This window comes from Anomalospiza imberbis, chromosome 3, assembly GCF_031753505.1.
Source record: "Anomalospiza imberbis isolate Cuckoo-Finch-1a 21T00152 chromosome 3, ASM3175350v1, whole genome shotgun sequence".
Classification (NCBI taxonomy): Eukaryota; Metazoa; Chordata; class Aves; order Passeriformes; family Viduidae; genus Anomalospiza; species Anomalospiza imberbis.
Window position 1 is genome coordinate 30017874 of NC_089683.1, and position 16077 is coordinate 30033950.

Below are 16077 nucleotides of genomic sequence, written 5' to 3' on the forward strand. Positions count from 1 at the left end.
CTGATGGCTTTGCTGATAAAGCAGTGCTTTGTGGTAAAGACACTGTTTTTCAGCTGTCCAGCGGCTTTTCAGGTGCTGAACCCAGCTGGGGGAGTCGTCTTACTAGAGCTGAGTAATAGAGAGCTTTCAAACTGAGACCGAATTTGAGAGATTAAAGAGATCCCTCCCCCCAGATTAGTTGTAACAAATGAGTCAAGAGAAGGAAGAATTTAACAGGGACTAAAAGAAGTCTAAAGTGCAGCTTCCCTTGTATCCAAAAGGTGTGGCTACAGTTCTTTTTAAGTTAAAATTTTTATTCAATGTACAGTGATTCCCAGCTGTATAGAACATGATATATGCTATCCATTGTTAAGTGCCTCCAACAAAGATGCTAATCTAAGCTAAAAGATACTGTGCAAATAACACTATTAATCATGACCATAGTTCCTAAAAAAATAACCACTAGGGTAAAAAACTGTGGTTTTGAAATAATTTCTAGTAATTTCCTAAATGGAAAACAAAGCAAACTTAAAGGAAACTTAAAAATTCTGATGTTCCAAGGCTTTTTAGTTGTTACAGTTTATTTACTTTTTCAATACTGGATGAATTTTAAAAAAGTAGATAAGCTTTACTGTGCAATCTGTCTGGAAAAGATAAGGAATTTCTTAGCTTTCAATATGCACAATTGTTTTAAAGAGACACACCTGGCTGACTGCTGATAAACTGAGGTTGAAAAAAAATCATTAACCTAAAAGAAGCCTAATCTGATGCATTTGCAACAAGCATAGTCTTGTTAACTAACATTAGATGGAAATTTCAACAAAAATTAAGAAGCAATGAATAATTTGCTTCATTCAAAATGAAACAAAGATTTTTTAAATCTCAAGACTCATGGTTTGAGGTCATCCTTAGTTTTTGTGGTGGTCCCCCCTGAAAGTGTATCCTTATCAAGGTTATCTTGTAGATCTGCTGATGGGTCATTTGAAGAATTCTCAGTGTTACATAAATCTTCCTCTATAACGCCTGGGTGATTTCCACAGTCATTGTTCAGATTTTCATCATCTTTTTTGGAATAAGAAGCATCCTCCTTTCTGTCTGGATTATCATGAAGTTCTTCTGATTTTGAAAGCTGACTGGTATCAGTGTCACTGTTCTTTTCGCTGTTGTTCTGCCTAACAGCATCACAGTTCACTTCTTGTTCATCCTGTTCAATTTCTTCCCCATTTTTTGTGAATTCTACCTTTCTTTCTTCAGTTATTTTACCAAATGAGCTTCCACTTGCCGATGTATTCTTAGGCTCTTTCAGTTTCTTATGCTTAGAAATATGACTATTGGGAATAGAAACTGGAGATGCTGGCTTTTTATTTGCTTTGCTTCCCTCTGACTTCTGTTTTCTTGGGGGTCCCCAGATAAAATGCTCTGAGGGTGTATAATGTTGCTGGGCAAATCTCAGCAGTTTCCTCCTTTCCCTTCGGTCTCTGATAGTATACACAAAATATTCTAGAGCACTTTGCTTAATGTTGGGAATGGTATCTTCCACAAGAGCTTCATGCAGAATAAATTTTACCAGAGGAGATTTGAAACTCTCATATCCAAGTTCACCAAGACTTTTCAGAATTCGAGTGATTCTCAAGTAGTTATGTTGAGACCTTTGAAAGAAATGGGTAAAAAAAATTCTATTGAATCAGAAAAAAAACCCACTTTACAAATACAGAACTGGAATTGCAATTCCTCAGTCCTTTTTATCACTTCAGGTATGTACTTCAGACCTCCTATATTTTCTCAAAGCTGCTGAAGCTTACTAGCACCTTCTTTGCTAGGATGTTGTGAGTGAAAATTAGTGTTTGTAAAAAGCACTGGGGGAGAGAGCTGAGAGAAAATAAAATCAAACATACTGATTTTGATTCCTTCTGCTGTATGAGAAGGGCAACAAAGCTGGTGAAGGGTCTGGAACCCCTAAATCCTATGAGGAGCAACTAAAGGTAATGGGGTTGTTTATTCTGGAGCAACAAAGGCTCAGGGAGACCTTATTGCTCTCTACAACTGCCTGAAGGGAGTCAGTGGCAAGGGGGGGTTGGTTTCTTGTCTAAGGCAACAAGTGACAGGACAAGGGAAAATAGCCTCATGTTGCACCAAGTGGAGGTTCAGGTTGGATACTAGGAAAAATTTCTTCCCTGAAAGAGTGGTTATACATTGGAACAGGCTGCCCAGGAAGCCATCACCATCCCTGGAAGTGTTCAAAAGATGACTAGATGTGGCACTTAGTGCTATGGTTTAGTTGATATGGTGGTGCTTGGTCAAAGATTGGACTCAATTATCTCAGAGTTTTTTTTCCAACCTTAACGTTGTATGCTGTTCTCCTTCTGGGGAGAAAACCCAGTCACTTTGTAAACGAAAGGGTTTGTAGTGTATTTATAGTGTAGCTACAGAAGAGGGTTCATTGCACTTCACTCAAGTTACATAAAAGCTGGGTCTCCAGTCTAGACTAGCACCTGCACTACTGATACAGGCAGTGCTGGGGAAAAACAGGCACCTCTGGAGACTAAGTCCCACTGTTGTAGGAAATATCAAAGAGAAAATGAACTAATTGTCTTCTGCAAGTGCTTGTGAAAAGGTCTTTCCCTTGTGAAGCACACCTTACTATGCAGAAAAACTTTTAAGTTTGAATTTTAGATGGATAAAATTAGGTAAATAGAGTCCCAAATCCTGATTTAAAACTGTAGCTCCTCACTGGAAAGAACAGGAGAAGCATGCAGTAACGTTTGGGCTTCCTGAAAACCTGTTTTATCTGTGGCCTGAGTCTGAGCCCACACCCATACTGGCTCATATAACGTTTATGTAAAATTATTAACAAATTATTCCCACTATTCACCTGGAATCCATCAGCAATTGTACCTACAAGCTTTTACCATGACGGGAGAACAAAATGCTGCAAGAAAACATCCTGCAGCTCTAAGGTCAGAGATATTAGGAAAGTAAACAAAATTTGAAAAGAGGTTTTGGTACAATTAATCTATACGAGACAAAATTCAGTGCAAACTTAGAATCCACACAATACCAGTGTAAAGCAACTGATATAATTTGCTGAACATTGGGCCAAGGCTTGACATAACATGCTTAAACCTTTCCAGATCAGCATTTCAATTAAAAATATTTAAATACAAAGTATTTCATGTTTTGAGGAGTGAGGGAATTCTTGTTACTTAACTTTCATACAGGTGTGGAGAATTTAAACTTTCTCAAAAAGAAATGTAAATACAAAGATAAGCCACTTGGTTTTTCTTGAGTGAGAAGCAGCACTTTTGGATTGGGTGAAAACAAATTCAGTAGCATGACAAATTAGTTTGGAGCTGGGATCTTCTTCAGCACCATCTAAAGTTGTACTTTCAAGGAATTCAATGATGTCAGTCCAACTGGCAATGGGTGAGAAGAATAATCAAAAAAAAGGGGAAGGCAGAACATACAGATAGAAGCACAAACCAGGCATCAACTATTTATTTTTCCCTTTTTTTTCCTGGCAGTCTTTGGAAAAAATATCTTTGCTTTCTCTAGAAAACAAAAGGATAAAGAGATTCTATGGTAATTCTAGCAAGTGACGTGCATGTCATTACTTACTCATTCAAATGCTGAAATCTTTCTTGCCAGTTAGCAGCTCGTGCTACATTTCCAGTTTTATCAATTAGTTTTATTCCAAAAAACTCCAACATCATTTTGTAAGCCAAAAGGAATCTTCTAATTGCTTCTTTTGTTTTCTTGAATTCCTAATGGACAAAGAATATGTCCGAAATTCTTAATGGCACTAAAACAAGTGCTTCTGCATCATGTAAGACAACTCTTCATAACAAAAAGCAGTTATGTATTAAAATTACTGTGATGGCTTTTATGGAGCTCAATTTGTATTACCTCAATCTCATACGTAGTTAATTCTTTAGCATAGAAGTTCAGACCTTGTTCCCTTAGTGGAAAAAGCCTGTTAAAAGAAGAAGTGCATTATGGCTCAGTATAAGAAAGATGAATCAAATTAATGCTTTAAAACAGAAATAAGTAATAATTGACCAACCACTGTATGTAAGTGTGGTTATGTTCCAGTTTTTCATAGTCTCCTTTCCATTTATTTAGGACTTCTTCAATATAAACCCCTGAATAAAAATAATTTGAAAAACTGTTAGGTAGTCACCAAAACCAGCACTCGGCTACATATAGAACATGCATGTTAAAATAATGATAGAACACATATTTTAATTGTCTTTCATATACTATGTGAAATAAGGTCTATTGCAGCCATAAATAAATTAATGTTAATTCAAAACTAATTTAGTTACTAAAACTTAATTAAAAAATAAGGTACTTATAAAATGTCAATATAAACAAAACCAACTGATTTATACTGGGTTACCAACAAGTGAAGGTATGCGACAGCAACCTATGTAAAATATATCCAAGAGTTCTCATGTCATGGATCCCTTTATCACACTGGGAATTAACAAACTTCTCCCATAAAACACTACACTGTGAATCATCTCTCATTGATTTTATACGATAAAACTCTGCATCTATCTATCTATCTATCTATCTATCTATCTATCTTTCATAGAACAAAGCCTCAGCTCTTTAGGAAATCTCCCATACCAGGAATCTCTCCAGCTGCAAATACCATTATGATTGGGAAAGCTTTCTCAATTAATAGTGGCCAAGCACAACACTGAGACTGTGCTCATGAAATTCAGTCACGGGCCAGGGCACTTTTCCAGGTACTGCACAGATATACAAAGTACATAAAAGGATGATCCTTGTTCCCAAAGATGTACAATATCTTTCCATGAATGAGCACTGTGTTCATCTGTTTCTTTTCTGAAACCAACAACAGTTTCAGTACTGCTGCACAGCATCTCCCAAAGCCAAATAGCATAGGAGCAACCTAAAAACCCAAAGCCCCATGTATATAGTCTCCTACAAAACACTTAAGATGCCTCTTTGCCCAGTAAAAATTTCCATTTGGGTCTCAATGACAAAAGAGGACACATTTCATACTTTTATTTAAGAAGTGAAGAAAGCAGCTAGTCTAAGTGGCTGGTAAGTACATGGGGTTTCTAGTGTAGGAAAAGCTGGAAAAGGACCTTGGAAAGAGGACCTTCACCATCACTGCATTGTATCCAACCTATATTTCAAGTATTGGAAAACTTGCTGCTCAGAACCAGGGCAGAGAGACAAACAGGCCAGCTCTGATCCAGAACCACAAGCTAAATCTGTAGGTCATGGGACTAAACTTCAAATCTAGTATTGCACTAGAAATGTCTTGGGCTTTTCTAAACAACATTCTCCAGTATTTCAGTTCTTAACCTGGTAGCTAAGACTCCCTCCAAACACTCTCACAGGCCCACAAACTTGGGTCAAGGTGGTGTTACTCTTTTCTATTCTCAATACAAACTTCTGCATAGCCAGAGTTCACAGCCAACAACGCGTCAGCCTCCACGGCTTATCAGCTACCTTTGACATTACTGTGCTTTTCTCCTAGAACACTAAGAGAAATGTTATTCTTTACAAATTTTGGGAGGGAAGCCCTCCTGTAGCTTTCATGACTATCACTTCTTTTAACTAATCCTCTCGAACTGCTTCTTCATTTTGGACTTCAAAGGAGTTCTTCCCCACAACCTTTTCTGTCTTTTAGTTTCAGAGCCATATGGTCCCCAGGTTCACACAGACCTCACTGCCCTTTACCTTTCTTTCTCTATCTGCTCTCTGTGTAACGTCTCCCAAATCTACTACTTCTTTACTGGCAATTCCCAGACCCACCTCTTCTTGCAGTCAAGCTAAAACTGACTGAAAGCATCTATCTGCCTATGGGTATCTAGATAAAGCGCAAGCTGGTTAAAGCAGAAGTCTTATCTTTCTTTCACAACCTGAGTTATCTTCTCACTTGCTAAGGGTATTACCACTATCTTGTCTATAAACAGTTCTCATCTTCAACTTTCCTGTGTGTTCATTTTTACAACCTTCCCAGCTTCCTATCTGAACTCTCACACTTTGCATCTCAACTTTTTTTTTTTCCTGACCTTGAAAAGTGCTTTCTTGTCATGCTTACACCTACCCTGAATGCTGCTGAATGCAGCTACCCTGAATGCTGGGGAGATAATCTTTCTAGACTGTTACTTTTTTATACTGACCCTTTTTTTTTTTTTTGCTTTGCATTCTTCCATCGTGAAACCTTGCTCTGTAACATCAAACAAAAACTATACACCTTCACTTCCAAAGCCTTTGTGACGTGTCCCTCACTACCTTATCAGAACCCATTTGCTGCTATGAGACTGATCCTGCTTCCAACAGGATCCTGCCTCAGAGGCAGCCTACACATCTCACTCCTTCCGCACTCCAACGTGCACTTCACTATTTCCTACCAAGCTGCTCTCATACTGAGAGGAACCTATGGCAAATACCTTCAAAGCAACCTTGCCATCCTTCTTTTAAAACTCAGAAAATCTCATTTTTTGCCTTCAGTTTGCCTTTTTTGCTAATGGCTAAGCTCTCATGTGCTGAGATTCCTGTCTATCACCCTAACCAAGACTGCTTTATTGCCACCTCCTGCTTCCTCATCTGTCTGCTATCCTATTGTCACTCATACGTCAACTGCAAACTCTCTAGAGTAGGGCTTGTCATCTTTCAGCTTCTCCTGTGTTTGTGCAGAATGCTGCATATGAGGTTCCTGCTCCACTACCAGAACCACTAGGGACATTGAGAAATGGCTTTATTATTGGTATAACAATAATCTCACACAAGATTAAAGCACATTTTTTTCCCCTTACACAGTTCTGGGGATATCACTCATAGATCGCTGCCACTCCTATTCAAACAGCACGTTGGTGCAATATAGTGGAAGCCCACCACTTTAATAAAAGTACTTTAATAAAAGTATCCCAAAGTGGTACTAACAACACCTTGTACTACTTCATGCTGATAATGTCTAAGAAGCACCACCTTCCTAGAGTGAAAGCTAACTCTGTTTTAAGCACAAACTGCTCTCATGTTATCAGTGTACTTACTCCAACATGGGAAGTTCACGTTCTACAATATATTACTATACAACTTTAATTTGCCTCAATTGTCACCACTGTTTCAATTTGATACTATCATTAGTGAGCATTCTTCTGTTATCACCATTATTGTTGCAGATAACTCACCATCAGGTTTAAATGGGATTTTATTTTTGTAAAACCGGAGATTGCACAAGTCATTTTGATAACGGAGATCTTTAAAGTTCTGCTAAAAGAAAGGAAATAGGACATTATCAGCCTACAAAAACCTACAAAGACTATTCAGAAAGTGATACTGGGCTCTTTGAATAATTTAAGGACAAAAAAATTTCAGAGTTTTAGGAACCACGGTGCTCTACTCATGCACTTAAAGATTCAGTTTAAGGATCTGAAAATTCTTTCTGGCTGGTACCTTCTCCTACTGAGGCAGCAGCAAGCATAGCAGCACCCTCCCCCTTCAGTCTCAAGGAACTTGAGAGACAAATAATCAGTCAGGCAAACTCTATGATCTACCATCTTTGATATCCAAGGCACAAGCCTTTTCCGGGGCTCCTACCACAGCTCCCAGGCTTACACATATCATGTGCTTGCATGCTTGCCCGGGATGAAAAGACATTACTTCTCTTCCACTCGCATATGTTGTGCCTCAGCTTTTTGGTTTGTGCATCAGCTTTTTGGTTCTCATTTCTTGTACTTACTGGACAACACAAAGGTTTAAGAATTTTTTTTACTGAAAAGGCAATTTTGAATCACAAAACATTCTTACTGGATACTGGTGTCGGTACTTGTATAAATCTCTTGCTGCGTAGAAGCTTCTCTTTGGCTTGGCTGTCAGCTCAGTTCCATCACCACTCTGAAACAGTTAGAAAGAAGATAATCATCATACACAAACCCCCTAAATAGCATACTTGTATAATATTAAAATAATTACTTTTCATTATGAATTTCAGCAATGTAAACAAATGTAAGTGCATGTATTTGTCTACTGTTTGGTCAAACACTGAAAATTTCCCTGCTCAATGCTTACACAACACACTTTAAACCTAAGTTAAAAAAATACTCTAAAATACAAAAGCAAGACTATGATTTGTCCTTCCAACTAGGCTGAATTTGAACTAAACAGTCTGATTGTCATTTCCAAATGCAAGACACCACCAATATAGAGGAGGAAATCATATTATTGGCCAAAAAAAAAAAAAAAAAAAGAAAAAAAAGAGTTGTGTACATAGACTTAATTGCTACTATTGCACCCTGTGGAAAATAGTTTCTAAAAAAATTCATTCTATTCCTTGCAATACATGTGTAATAGGTTAAAGTCAAGCTTAAAAGAGGAAGTTCTCTGGGACTGCGCTGGGCATTTGCCGTTCTTATTGCCCATCCCATGGCTTATCAACTGTACACTAATGACAAACAAGCAGCTATGTTTCTTCCTCCAGCTTTGACCATACCTGCAGGCAAAACACACTTGGCTTGAACAAGACACACCCCTTGACACTTGGTTTGCCGGCACTAGTATCACCATGTAACAAGCAGAAAAGGGAAAGACACTTAGGCTTCCTTAATTTTGTTTGATCTCAGAACCAAAACACGATATATCTAGCAACCTAAAAAAAGACCCAGCTGCTCCACCCTACATGGTATTCTAACTCAAATAAAATTATTGTCAAAAGAACACTTTATTTCTTTAAGCTCGGCATTTACAAAGCTTCCTGAAGAAGAGAAACTCGCTCTGAAAATTCGTCACACCCACCGAGGAGTCACAATTCCATTGCCACATAGGATCAAATATTCAGATTTTTATCCTCTTTAATGAAGAGGCCCCGCTAAATGCTCCATTTAATTTAAAACACAGCCTTCCCTGGAAACAGCAGCAGCGGGAATGTCAACGACACCAAGGCCTCGATTTTCTCCCGATAATGACAGGGGAGAGATAAAAACCTAAGGCGGGGAGAGATAAAAACCTAAGGTGGGCTCGTCCTTAGTGGACACGCAGTGCTGGGTTATCCAGCTCCGGGCGCTGGCAGGTGCCGCCGGCAGCAGCCCGGGCCCGCGAGTGCCGCAGAGCAGCGGGAGCGGGGCTGCCCGGACCGCGGCTCAGCCCGGCTCGGCTCAGCCCGGCTCGGTTCAGCCCGGCTCGGCTCCGCCCGTCCCCGCTCGGCCGCCGGGCCCGCGGGCAGGGCAGGGCAGGGCAGGGCAGGGCGAGGCGGGGCCGCGTCCGGCGCTGCCGGTACCTGCTCGGGGCTGGCGGCGTCCGCCTCTGCCCGCTCTGCGTCCTCCTGCGCTGGCGGGGCCGGCGGCGGCTCCCCGGGCCGGCAGTCGGCGGCGGGCGGCTCTTCCCCGCCTCCCGCGGCGGCGCACACCCCCTCCTGCCGCCGCGGCTCCGCCGCCTCGGGCTCCGAGTCGGTCTCCCAGGTGGAGTCGCAGTCCTCCACCGTGGTGGGCTCCTTGAAGCTGACCCCGCTCAGCAGGCTGCCCATCGGCCCGGAGGCCGCGGAGGCCGAGGGCTGCGAGCGGCCGCGGGCTGCCTACGGCTGCGGCATGGCGAGGCGGGGCGGCGGCGGCCGGGGCTGCTCCCCCGCCCGGCCCCAGCCCACGGACACGCGCGGGGCGGAGCTGCAGGCTCCGGGATTTCCACAAGATACGCGCGCCCAGCCCTGGCAGCGGGCATCGGGCATCGGGCAACACCCGGCCGCCGGCACCGCGGGGTCGGGCGGGGCGACTCAGGGCCTGCCCGCCGCCGCCCCGGCAGCGGGCAGGCCGTGCTCGAGGGGAGAGTGGGAGTTTCCCCTCCGAGGAGGTGCGCCCCGCGGGCATTTCGCTTCCCGGAGAGACCGCGCTGTCCCCTGAAGGCTCATGAGAAGAGCAAGTGGGTGCGGGTCTTCCTCGAGATGAGTGGGGATGGCGGCTGCCCAGAGCAGTGGTTTGGGGAGGAGATGCTTTGAGTGACAGACGTGGTCGTGGCACCTGCAGTGTGCAAGCTCCGGCTGCCCATTAGACATGGGAGCGGTTGCGGTGAGCTAGACCCCAAAGAGTGTACAGGTACTAGAGAAGACAGGAACGGAGGGGGCAATACTGTGGTAACCAGCCAGTTTTGGCTGCTTCCGGAATTCCTGCGAGTTTGGGGATGAAACTGACATGATGTTCAAGGACCAGTTTGAAGGGGCAGTGACAGTGAATATTGTATTTGGCTAGTACATGCCCTTTGGACAGAGTTTGAAGCCACGAGTGAAGACCTGAGGAGTTTACAGCTTAGCACATTGTTCCAGTGCCTGCTCTCACTCTCATGTCGGAAAACATGTCCTAATTTCTAACCAGGGTTGGTAGGCTTTAGTTCACACTCAGGGATTTCTGCCTTAAAGACAATTTTGTGATGTCTGGGAACCACTCCTAAAGATCTGGATTATCATCCAGTCATCTCAGTCCTCTTCTCGGTAAACCAAAGAGGTTGAGCTTCAGCCTCTCACCATAAATTCCCTTTCACATTCCCTCACTCAAAGTTGTACCTTTTTTCATCTACTGTGTGTTGAATATTTTAGCATCTGTTTCAAGTGCAGGAACCAACATTTTAACTGGATGTCAGGGTCATCAGTATAGAGGTGATTTCATCTATATATTCTTGTTTTCCTATCCACTCTCTATAAACTGAAGGATCATTTTAAGTCAAGTTGCCACAGTGTCATGCTTAGATGCACTCATGTCACTCCTGTACATAACCCTCCTTCAGGTTCATTTGAAGCATGTTAGCTGCACCCACTGACACCAAACACAAGAAATTACTGGGAATGCCCTGGCTTGTCAGACCTTGTACCTTGCAAGTGTATTTGCAGTAGCAGCTCACCTAGATACAGTCACAGCTGCATGGCTGACCCATGAGCCTGCAATACAGCTCAGTCTACCCCTGCTGCCTCCCACCATCACCTGCCTTGACCAAGACATTTCTCCCCTTCCTGTGCTCTTCATGAAGATCAGTGAAGCCCACTCAACCTTTCCAATACCCCTTAGTCACCATCATGCCAGCTGCTTCCCTCCTTGGGATCCAGCTACGCCCACTCCCAAGATCAAAGCTAGTGGCCCAAGCCAAGACATCCCCTCCGCCCCAACCCTGTAGGTTTTCAAGGTCTACTGGAACTTTTTTGATATGTGATATTAAGGAATATCACAACTGAAGATATTCAGATATTTCCTGAAGCATACAGGAGGATATTTCTGAAGATATACTGAAGATATTTTCTGTAGCATACAGGAAAGTTCAGTCTCATTTTTGCCAGTGGTCATCACTTTAATAAAGAATAAAAAATCCCCATGAAGCAGGAAGAAGAAAGGTTATAAGAGGGCAAGCAGTAAGACTAGATGCTAGGGCTGCAGTTGAGGGAACAGAGTCTTGTATAGCACTGATGCTTATGTATCACATTTTTTTAAGAACTCCCTCTTCTTTGACCTCATTTGGGGGAAAGAATTTCTTTCATGCTTCCACAGTATCTCGTCCCATGTTGTTAGCATAGTTTGAAGGAACTGACTTATGAAATTCTGACCTCTGGAACACATTTTTCTTGACTACCTGCTGACCAGCTACTTCCACTGGACAACATCTACTGGCCCAGTACAGACGAGATCTCCGCTTCCTCTCCCCTGCTACAGCATTTATCAGTGTTCCCTCACTGGCATTGTGTTTATGCTATGGACTGTGGAGCTTCAAAAGCATGCCTTGCATGTGCATCAAAAATCAGGGGAAGGTTTTGATGTCATCTCAGTTTGCATGGCAGTTAATCCCACAAACTAAAGATCTTCCTGCAAGAAAGCTCAATTTCTTGTGCAAATAACTGCACCTTATTATAGAAAGCTCAGTTTTATTTGAAGAGCAAGGCTGTCAGCCAAGTCTCAAAGCTGTCGACCAAATCTCTTAACAGAATTTTAGGTGAATTTTTAAAAGATCTGGATCTCAGAGCACTGAAAAGAACTAGGAGTCAAATGAGCTGGTGGGAGAGCTCACCAAGCCACTCCCCATCATTTACCATCAGTCCTGGTTAACTGGGAAGGTCCAAGATGACTGGAGGTTAATCAGTATGACACCCACCTACAAGATGGGTATCTTGGGGTGATTTTATGATGAGTAGTCTATTCTCTTATCATCTTCTGTATGCCCAGAAATAGTTGCTGTAGCTTTAAGGTGGGGAGGGGGGCAGGCGGGAGCCTCGAGACTCTTCCACAGGCATCCCTGGTGCCATGCAGACTGCATCCTCTTTTTTTTTACTTAGCTAGCTTGGTTTTTGTTAGCTTAGGCAAGAAGGATTTTTAACTTTCCCTGGCCCTGGAGAGGGTGCTGCAGCAATCCTTGGGTGGCTTTTTTTTCCAAAGTGAACTGTACAGTTTGGTTTTGGTCTGAGATCTGAGAGAACAACCAGCGGGAGAAGAATTGGCTGGGCCTGCTCCATCTCAGTCCCAGACCTCGGAAAAGCCGAGCCAGTGAGAAAAAGGACGCCAAATCCACCTCCTTCACCTGCTGTGAAGAGGAGACCAACATCAGAGATTCACCAGGTTCCCATCTGTTTTGCTGGAGCTGCTGTGTGAACCTTTTGTTTTGTTTTGTTTTTTTACTTGAGACAGGAACTGGTGCCATTTTTTCTCCCCACCAGGTTGCCAGTCACAGTGGGTTTTTTTTTTTTTTGTTTGTTTGTTTGTTTGTTTGTTTGTTTCCCTGGCATTTTGGGTTTTTTGTTCTGGTGGTGCTTCTGGTTGTGAACTAGAGGCAGTTGGGATTAATGAAAAGGCTCTAGCACCTTAAATAGCTTTGTAGGGTGGTATTTCAGAGCTGGAACAGATTCCCACAAGACATATATTTAGAAAAAAATAAATTCCATTACCTCACAGTCAGAACTGGTAGTCATTTTTGCAAAGGTAGTGAATTTATGGCACTTGAGCTCACTAAAGTATTCCTGTATAATGGAAGATGACTAAGTGCTAAGGCCAGGAGGACCTGTTTCAATCAAGTAGTTTGACTGTCACATAACACAGGTGAAAAATAACAGAAGATCTAGGGGACTGCAAACCACTGTGCATCAAATACAGACTTTCATAATGCTTATAAAAATAAGCACATCTGATTATATACATTTATATACATCTTAAACAGCATAGATTAGTCAAAGTTGTGGTTTTTTTTCTTTGATGAGGACATGGTTTTATGAGGACTTCAAAGTAGAAACCACATTGCTTTCTCAAAGCTAATGCTGTGTGTGATAACTGTTAAAAATTATTTTAAGTGCGGTAATTGTAATACTTTATCATAATCTTGGGAGGATGCTTGGAATAGGATACCAGAGAGCTCAATTAACAACTGTGGAGAGACTTACCAACCTAATATTAAAGTGATATAAAGCTGGGAGGGATTATGCATCCGTAGAGGATATAGTAGACTACAAAACTGTTTTGATAAATGACAGAGGAGGGTAGAATAAATAACATTGGTAAAATGAAATTTAGTTGAGCTAATGTAAAATGATTCACAGTGGATATTTAAACATACAAAGGTAGGTTTAGGAAATGCAGAAAGGCATTGATATGACAGAAATGTCAGAGAGCTACAGTATTATTTGCATACATCCAGACAAGGGTCTAAATATATTTGGACACCAACACGGGGAAAGTGTTCAAAGTCATACAGGTATGACAATGTTTTGTATGAAGTAGCTGTAGCTCACTGGTATTTTAATGGCGTTTGTTACCTCATTTGCTTATTTTTTGACTATGGTGAATGTTAATTATCTTCTTTAGTCCAGTAATGCCCCAGACTGCTAAATGCCAAGCTTGATGTAGTAGCTATAGAAGGTGAATCTAATTTATAAAGTTCTCCATAATATCCCTCTAGTGAGTGTCATTGGAAATGATTAACTAACTGTAAACTCAGAAGTCAGGTTGCATATTTGCCTAAATTTGTTTCTGTTAAAATCTGAAATTAATTTACAGCGAAGAAAAGACTTCACATAAATCATGCTAGACATGACAGATCAGTGTATTAAGCTCAGTAAAGCCAGTGGAAGTTCTCTCATTTTTGCTGGGTTATGGCTACAAACCTGAAGACCTTAACTGAAGCCCTGTTTACTGGAGTGTCTTGCACTACAAGTCTGTAAAAGGTCACTTCAGAACAAATTAACAGAAGAGTGTTTTACTTTAAGATGATCTGTCTAGGTGTCAGAGAGGCAGTCTCAATGTAGTACTTAAACCTCTAAGATTCTGCTTGTCTTTCAGATAGAGTTTGAACAGCCAGTTTCTTGAGAGGAAACTGATCCAATTCTAGGATGCAACATGGTCTAAATAAATTGCTGTGCAGAGACCCTTGATTTATAGCTGGAATCCTACATCTCCCTTGTGATGGACTGGAACCAGCTATCCAGGTTGGCATCACCAGCTCTTCTGTAGTGGGCTTGTCTACGGTGCATCAGCAGGTCAGCTGCCTGACATCACTGATAAGAAATGACACTCATTTGCCAGAAGTTCACACAGGATTAGGTGATGCCATTAAGTTTTGCTGAAGGGCTCCTGGACTGCACCATGCAAGGTAGTAATTTTGGCAGTGGAAGCCAGTAAGAAATTCTTCTCCCTGAAAGACAAACTGAGAGTGTGATGCAGAAGCCCAAATGCAGGTGTCCAAGTGCATTTGGAGATCCCTTGGTGTATCCATCTTCTGCTGCAGAAGGGTGCTGGTGCTCCATAGGCTCAGGAGGTCCTGTGGTGTAGCTGCCAACCCCATAAAGACATTTTGGCTACTCTAGGTTGTCTCCAAGGAAATGATGCACCTACTACGCGTATGCTTATCATATATAGGCATAGGCCAGCTATATCTGTATGTGACTGGCTGGTTGGCTGAATCACTTTGAAAGCTGCTGGCCTGTATCGACCAGAGCTGCATTTATCTATTGGACTATTACACTCCTTGTTACCTTTTGGCATCTCTGTGTAAACACATACATTTAGGTGTTTACAGACTTGATCCTGCCCCTAATGTCCCTGAGCATCCATATTTCTGTTGGGAAGGTGTGCTACAGACTCCTTCTGACAACTGATGTGTAAACGGACATTTCTGACCTGACAGCACAAAGTATCTCCTGTTTTGAACATCCAGAATTGCTAAATAAGGCACCTGTGCCAGATGTAGGACATGACTTACTGTACTCAGAGCAGGCACAACCCCCCAGAGCTGTGTGATTTTCTCCTCTGGGTCATTAAACAGAGACAGAGACATTATTCTGACATTCTTCTGAAGCCTGAGAAGGCTTCTCATTTGGGGAATTTATGTCCTGAGGTGTCTAACCTGGAGATGCTGAGCCTGAGCTAATCACACAATGCTCCTTGTGTACTCCAGTAGGGAAAAATAGGAAACTCCAGAGGATAAACCCTGTTGTCCTAAAACAGACATTTTAAATATGTAACCTAAATCACAATATTGTTTGTTTCTACTGATTATAAAGGAAGCCAAAATCTAGCCAAACTCAGCTTTAGACATCAGACATTCAAGCTGTAAATATTGCATGACATGATCCAGTCCCACACTCTTGAGGTTTTCTGAAGATATTGAATTTTGAGTACCCAGCTCCCATAGGAAAAGAGAGAGCATCCAACTGAGCTGGTAGTGAGCATCCCTTTCCCTGGCATGAAGAATATCTGTAATCAGGTCATATGTAATAAACTTCCAGTGAGAGACTGAGAGGACTCTTGTTTGAGAGTTTCTGTTGCTAGGTATGCAGAACTCAAGAGTACAAATCTCTTTAGAAAGAGACAGAGCTTTAACCTTCCTGTCACATCCTATTGAATTTCTTATGCATAAGATCAAAGTGATGAGGAGATGAACAAGAAAACTGCCTCCTCCTTGGTCTCTGAATGAACAGCCAGCCTTTGGCTCTCTGATGAACAGAGAAGTATGAAAGGCTATAAGGAGATCAGAGCATCACAGTACCCTGGTATGTCATTTGCTGTGCTTTATTTACTCACCTAAACACAGCAGAAGTTGTGCAGAGCCCCTTCTCCATCCATAATGAATCCCATTCTGCTCTGCTTGGGTTAAAGGGCCTGACTT

At 42.1% G+C, this 16077-nt stretch overlaps 1 protein-coding gene across 5 annotated transcripts in view; it reads right to left on the minus strand.

The window, feature by feature from the left end:
- Nucleotides 1–567: 567 nt before the first annotated feature.
- Nucleotides 568–16077, minus strand: part of OGFRL1 (opioid growth factor receptor like 1) — an 80349-nt gene continuing 64839 nt past the window's right edge. The window contains exons 1-7 of one of the 5 annotated variants that reach the window (XM_068183766.1): nt 9239–9594; nt 7774–7860; nt 7155–7233; nt 4040–4118; nt 3883–3949; nt 3595–3740; nt 568–1628 (exon numbers count right to left, since the gene is read on the minus strand). In XM_068183766.1, coding sequence (XP_068039867.1) covers nt 869–1628; nt 3595–3740; nt 3883–3949; nt 4040–4118; nt 7155–7233; nt 7774–7860; nt 9239–9484 — 1464 coding nt within the window. In that variant the 5' untranslated portion in view covers nt 9485–9594 and the 3' untranslated portion in view covers nt 568–868. Of the gene's footprint in view, nt 1629–3594; nt 3741–3882; nt 3950–4039; nt 4119–7154; nt 7237–7773; nt 7861–8757; nt 8800–9238; nt 9595–16077 lie in introns of those variants that run through there. The other 4 variants (XM_068183765.1, XM_068183769.1, XM_068183768.1 and 1 more) reach the window with 4 other exon arrangements.